The sequence below is a fragment of the Frankliniella occidentalis genome, unplaced genomic scaffold, assembly GCF_000697945.3.
Source record: "Frankliniella occidentalis isolate FOCC.00 unplaced genomic scaffold, Focc_3.1 Scaffold84, whole genome shotgun sequence".
In the NCBI taxonomy this organism is placed as follows: Eukaryota; Metazoa; Arthropoda; class Insecta; order Thysanoptera; family Thripidae; genus Frankliniella; species Frankliniella occidentalis.
In genome coordinates this window covers 890,448-896,842 of record NW_026267213.1, presented here as the reverse complement: position 1 = coordinate 896,842, position 6,395 = coordinate 890,448, and the positions used below count along the sequence as shown (strand labels likewise).

Here is a 6,395-nt window from a genome sequence, read left to right as displayed (position 1 = left end):
CGCATCAAATAAAGTCAGAGGATTTCTGGAGATCTTAATCTATAGACCGCTTTAAAAAATGTAATGGCATACGAAATATATGAATTGTGTGTGGTGTGTGGTGTCAACAACTTGATTGCTAATATTGTCCTTGCTGACTAAATTTTGCGTTTTCATAAAATTTAGTTGAGTGAAAATTATGAAAATAGGCTGAAAGGAAAGGGTACTGGGTAAACTCTTGAATCGCCTAATGTACTTTTTATGGGCATTACCGCATTTTATGCACTTTTACACATTAAGTGCGGGACATTTTGTTGCACTTTGCATGCACCACTAATACTGTTTTAAGTTAACACATGTTCAGCGCATTTATTGTTCGGTAATGCGCCTTAATTGCGCAGGAAATGTGCTACTTAATGTGCGATAATAGCACTTTATTCCCTGCTCGGGCCAGCAATATTGAACATTCAATAACATTTTAAGGAATTCTCCAGACTACAGCTGTCACAGCTGCAATGCCCTGGCCCCTACGGGCGCAGTAGACAGACCGAGTCGCGACCGCCGGGGCCGGGCCGAGCCGAACTCCCGACCCCCGCTTCGGCCACTTCGGGTGGCTCCTATACAGCTCCCGTGTGCTCCTCCGGCTGTTTGCTGTTGTTTTCGGTTTTTGGTGTGCAACAGAATTATCCAATTTAGCCAACATGCTAAAACCGAAATAGAACGCGGCGAATAGTTACGTCTCTAAGAAATAGACAATTAAACAAATCAATTGTAAAGTTGAAAATTATTTTACTGCTTCTAACTAATACGCCTGTCCATATTTATCGTAAATACTCATCAAATATTTAATGTTAAAGCGAAGGGTGTGTTTCCTTTCTTCATGGGACTAGGTACATTCTTTACTACTACCCTTTTTAAAACCTGCTTTTTCAATATATCCAACGCGTGCTTCCACCGAAGTTTTCTTTTCTACTTCTAACGCGGTAACTATAACTTTGCTTGCTTCTTTTAGATATCTTGTATGACTACGTGGCGGGGTGGCTTCTTCTGTAAAACAGGTAAAACAGCTGATTTAAGGAACGCCCCCTCCACAACAAACAGACGGGGGAAGGTGGGGGGGTGTTGCAGCAGAGGGGCAAGTGAAAGCGATTTTGATGGCACCTGAAGGTCTGAGAATGATGTGAGAACTTTCACCTGGTTTCCCAGGCTTGGTTCTCACCCCTAGCGTAACGTTGTGCGAAGTTGTGCCTCTTAGTCTCCTTCACTCCTTCGTAGTGTCTTTACTTGTTATCGAATCTGTGCCACATACGTGTTTAAGACAGGTTAAGCTGAGAGCAAAATGTTGACCAGCAAAGTTAGTAAATACTTAATGAGGGGTTCTCTTGGGGCACGCACCTTGACAGCCCGACCAGCAGGTGTATTTCCAGCCTTCCTTCATACCGATTGTGGGCGCCTCAGTGCTGTTAGTCAACATGCTCACAATCCGAAGCCAGATTGGAACAAAGCTGTTTCTGAAGCAGAAAAGATTGTTGGCTACCCAACATCTTTTCTCAGTTTGCGATGGCTTTTAAGTGATGAGATTGCCAATGTTGCCTTGCATTTACGCAAGCTTGTTGGATCAAATCATCCTCTGCTCAAGACAGCCAAGTAAGAATTATATATCTAAATAAAATCTTTTTCCCTTGAATTTGGTGTATTTAATTAGTCACTTCACTGTATATGTTATCAACGTGAATATTATTGTGACATTCTAGCACCATGAATAATCATGCACACCCTCACTTTTTGCTTCCCCCTTTTTTTTTGTCAGAGGATTGCTGTATAATGGAAAAAATAATATGCAAGCATGGGGGCTAATTGTTCTGCTATTGTCTAAAGCAGCTGGTCATCATAATGTGAATGAAATGGAAGAGGACAAGGCAGCAGGAGTTTTGCACAGGTATTTACACATGCTCGTAAATCAATAAGTGGTATTAATCTGAATCATTGAATCATTCAAATAAAATTCATCCCTTTTCCAGTCAACGTGCCCTAGCTGAGGTGACCGAAATGATACGAACATCTCATTTAGTGCACAAAGGGCTTGTGAATATACACCCTGGACTTGTAGAAGAAGGAGCTGTTCTCAATGATATGACCTTTGGAAACAAAATTGCATTGCTAAGTGGGGACTATTTGCTCAGCAACTGTTGTGTAGAACTTGCTGCCTTGCGGAATCAAGAGGTGGGAAAAATGAAGACATAAACTTTTACTGTGAATGGTACATTTTAGTATTTTCACAGTATTACATTCAAATTTTTAATATATTTCTTTACACAGATTACAGAGTTAATGAGCAGTGCTGTGCGTGACCTGACTGAAAGTGAATTTGTGGGTCAGAGAGATCAACAAAACAACCCGATCCCTTCTCATCCATCAGAGTGCTCTGCTGTTGATGACTGGACTCTTCGAAGTGAACTTTCTGGTGGAAGACTGCTTGGCAAATCTTGTGAGGGCACTCTCAGGCTTGCAGGCCATAACAAGGAATTTTCCAAAGAGGGTTACAAGTTTGGGAAGCATCTTGCTCTTGCTTGGCAGGTATGTACCGATAATTGTTTGTGTGATAATTATACCCAGATTTTGTTAAGATTGGAAGCTTAAGTAATTTTGAGATAAACATTTGATATCATTTCAGGCTTGTCTTGATATGGAGCCCTTCATGCCATCAGCTCAACATTCCACAGGAGTTGGTTTCAGTCTTGTCTCTGCACCTGTCCTTTTTCATTTAGAGTATGACTCTTCCCTGTACAATCTTATCCAAGTTGGTGCTGAAAATGTAAATGATGTGGATTATGCAAAGGTATGCAGTATTACTGTAATATTTCGATCTCTTTTGAATTGATTTATCTATCTATCCAACTATTTATTTATCTATTTGTTTTTATTTAGATCCAGAGTATTGTATCCAAAGGACCAGGACTTGCTATGACAAAAAGGCTGAGGCAGGAGCATTCTCAAAAAGCTATGGAAGTTCTTGCTGCTTTTGAGCAGAATGATGCTCGCACAGCATTGTCTAACATTATTGTTGCAATGGGTGAGTTATGATGCTGCCCCACAAAATCATTCACGCCCCATTTCTTCCTTTTTTTTCTTCTAATGTGACACATGTTGCTATTGATGGGATTTTTATGAGATCTATATGTTCATTAACTGATTGTGGTACTTTCTCCACAATTTTTAATCTGATTACAAATTGTTATCTTTATGTGACAGTTGTGGTTTTTGTGCAACACAAACTATTTACTCTGCTTGATGTTATATCTTCTCTAGTCTCCGCGCAACAATCTTTTCTGATTGCATGAATGTTAAAAAATGAGTGGCAATACATAATCCACTCGTAAATCCGTCCAGTAATGTTACTTGTGTAGTACATAAGCTGCAATTTTCATATTTTGACCATCGGTTATTTCTTACAATTTTTCTTGCTTTATAAAGGATTGATAAAAGTTTAAAACAACTTTGAACACCTGTAGTGTTTGTCATGGTGCCTTTTCCCAAAGTTTTGGCGTGTGTATTCCTCTGTTAAAATGTATCACCTCCTTTTCAATACTTTTGTTTGTTATATGTGTTGTGTTTGAACAAATTTTAATTTTAGATGATTGTTAAATTCTTCTTGTTTTACTGCTGAACCTAGAGTAATGCAAACTAACTGAGATCTTCAAATTTATCAAATTTGTGTATTAATTGGAGTATTGAAAAAATTATTATTTGGCCACTTTGGATACACAAGTGTATTCATGTTCTCAGTATTTACTGAATACCACCTAGGTATGCATTATTAACTGAATATCCTTTATGGATGCAGGAAATAGTGTGTGCACATTGTCATGTCTGCATTACAGCACACAGCCTTTATGTGAAGGTTGTATGTGTCGACCTGTCAAGGTATTCAATATCATCTTCTGCAGACATGACCGACCATGTACCCATGTACACACTATCTCCTGCATGCATACAATACAGTCAGTAAATAGTGAATAACTAGGGGGTATTCAGTAAATACTGCATATGATGTTTACACTCGGGTTTCCATAGTATCTGCCCTTTAGATATTGCTCAAGATAGTGTAAAGTAAGTTGTATGAATGGGTTTGCTGTATTGTTAATGTGAGTGTCGGAGGGAAAGACTGACGATTATGTTATGTATAGTTGAATTTTGCCACGCATATTGCTTTGCAAATTTTATCTATATTTTGTTATCAAATCAAGGCATACATTTGTTGTTTACAAAAGTTTAAAAAAATATGAGGGTGGTGTAGTTTTTAAAATCTTGCAAATATTTATATTTTTTATCAACCATCAGTATTTCATTAAGTATAGAGAGTTAAGGGAAAGGAATCATGGCTCATTGTAAAGTGTTTTAGAAATAGAAACTAATGGACTAATATCAAACTTTTGGATCATCCAGAAAGTACGCCTGTCATTCGCCTTTACGAAACTGCCCAAACTCTCATCATAGCGCCCAGATAGGTAGGCAAAATATTGTCTGCAATGCATGCGTGTACTGCGGGGTGGCCTACCTCAAGTCTTGCAGGCGCCGAGCTCCCGTAATTTGCCGAATGGATCTGAGAAAAAAACAGACGTTCTTTCTGGACAAATCCTTAGGGCCTTCAATGTTACCAGCTTCTAACATGGTTAGGGAAAAATAATTTCCCAGTTGAGTCATATATTGTGTTTTCTCTTGTCCTAGAGATAAGATAGTAATTTACATCCTTAACAAATAAACATTGTTCTTTAATCTTTATGTGAGTAGTGGATTACCATTCCATACGGAGGACTAAAATCAGGAATTTTTAAGCTGTTGCCGTGTTACACTGTTCTATGACACTGTCACCCAATCTTACCAGATTTTTTTTTCAGAAAATGTTTGTTTCAGTTATTTGCCTCTCATGATAAAATTACTTATGTGTACTGTGTATATATAATTTTAAAATTGAGATTATAAATTTGTATTTTTTATTAATATTGATAATTTTCCCTTATATCTGGTGTTCTTCAATCCGTTCCCCGTCGGTCGCACATTATCAGCCTCCCTGTGCCTCTGCCTCTTTATCACATTTACCCCCCGCCGTAGCGCGATATCGAGCAGCGAGCTTCGCAAGGGATAGCGGAGTGTGTGGGGTTTCCGTCAACCGGGTTGAACGACGAATTTTTCTCTCAGATGGGTTTCGTTACATAGAGACGGTGCCCCTCATTCCGTCGTGGTAGTATTCCTTTCTGTCCTTTCACGTTTTTTTTGCTCCGGGCTCCAATGTTGCAGGTTTGTCTACTCCCTCCGCCCGTAAGACTATCCGTCGCCCCTGCGGCCCTAGCGAGTATGCAATCCCGCAACACTGGAGCCCACACAAAGGAATGCCCGATTCCCTGGTTCCATTTCGCGGCAACTGCCAAACTTCCGTTTCTCAAATCAACCTTCACGAGCCAATGTCAAGATCTCCTACAACCAGAGACCTCATTTCCTTCTCAACATCGACCAGTCACTTCCCTCACAGCCGAAAATCGATGACGAAGGAAGGTGTCATTACGCACGCCACGTGTCCCCAGCCGAGGCTTCACCTGGGCCCGGCCCTCGTCCGGGCCCTCGCCCATTACGTCCGCTTGGCATTGGCCCGGCTGCCGTCCGAACAGCCTGGCCCTCGTTCCGTGACCTCCCGGTGGACTTCCCCCACCCCGCCGGACTCCAATCCAGGCTGCTGGCCCTGCCCCTTCTTTAGCATCGCCTCGGCCCCTTTGGCTTTGTACAAAGACTGCTGGAGCAGCTACAGTGTCGTGTGGAACGTACGGCAACTAAACGCCTTGCGAAACGGGAGGCCGGTTTGGCTGCAGTCTGCTTCTACTCACACCGAAGGGGGAGAAGGGGCGAGATGTCCGTCGGGTTGCCTAAGTACAGACGCGCGCCGCACAACCGCCCCCTGTTGCGAAAGGGCTCGCCCGGGGGTAGGCTGAGGCCCGGGGCCCGGGGCCCGGGAGTACCTTGGGGCCTCCTCGTCCTCGACACGAGATTGGGCGATCGCTCCTCTCGCCGAGCGCGCTGGAGGGAAGTCTTTCCCGCCGATCGCCGAGGCGGTGGGGTTGGGCTGCTGACGGTGGCTGCGGTGACTCGGTATGGTCTGACGTCCGAGTGACGTCACGATGGGAAAGCTCCCACGCCCGCGGACCGTGATGGCGACTCGCGGTGAGTGAGGAGTAGTGGAGTACAAACCCAGGCTCGCAGTCACAGCCAATGGCAAGGTCACGTTCGATCAGCTGATCCGCCCGCCGCAGCAGAGGCCTGCGGGCACTCCTTGTGCAAACTGTGGAGCCGTGGAGCCGTGGAGCCGCGGTCAACAATTCGCGGTTTGCCGGCCGTGGTCCAGGCGCGGTATAAGGGGGGGGGGG

General features: G+C 43.1%; 2 protein-coding genes across 3 annotated transcripts in view; one reads left to right on the top strand and one right to left on the bottom strand.

Annotated features, from left to right (window-relative positions):
• LOC113218227 (uracil phosphoribosyltransferase homolog) overlaps nucleotides 1–650 on the bottom strand; it is a 3,687-nt gene extending 3,037 nt beyond the window's left edge. The window contains exon 1 of the mRNA XM_026438488.2: nucleotides 632–650. The gene's annotated coding sequence lies outside the window, so the exon portion shown is untranslated. The remainder of the gene's footprint in view (nucleotides 1–631) is intronic.
• Nucleotides 651–955: 305 nt separating this feature from the next.
• Nucleotides 956–4,999, top strand: LOC113218220 (all trans-polyprenyl-diphosphate synthase PDSS2). Of its 2 annotated transcripts, XM_026438482.2 has the most exons (7): nucleotides 956–1,037; nucleotides 1,383–1,626; nucleotides 1,790–1,918; nucleotides 2,001–2,202; nucleotides 2,299–2,556; nucleotides 2,654–2,818; nucleotides 2,908–4,999. In XM_026438482.2, exons 1-7 carry the CDS (start codon nucleotides 1,001–1,003, stop codon nucleotides 3,061–3,063), a joined length of 1,191 nt encoding a protein of 396 aa, XP_026294267.1. In that variant the 5' UTR covers nucleotides 956–1,000; the 3' UTR covers nucleotides 3,064–4,999. The 2 variants fall into 2 exon arrangements, with proteins under 2 accessions (XP_026294267.1, XP_026294266.1); XM_026438481.2 differs by lacking the exon at nucleotides 956–1,037 and having other exon boundaries at nucleotides 1,080–1,626.
• The last annotated feature ends 1,396 nt before the right edge of the window (nucleotides 5,000–6,395 follow it).

Bases quoted from the DNA above. Each gene is read 5' to 3' on its own strand.
- LOC113218220 (XM_026438481.2), top strand. From the start codon at position 1,319: ATGTTGACCAGCAAAGTTAGTAAATACTTAATGAGGGGTTCTCTTGGG. The intron at 1,627-1,789 runs GTAAGAATTATA...TTTTTTTGTCAG, and splicing joins CCTCTGCTCAAGACAGCCAA to AGGATTGCTGTATAATGGAA. The intron at 2,557-2,653 runs GTATGTACCGAT...ATATCATTTCAG, and splicing joins ATCTTGCTCTTGCTTGGCAG to GCTTGTCTTGATATGGAGCC.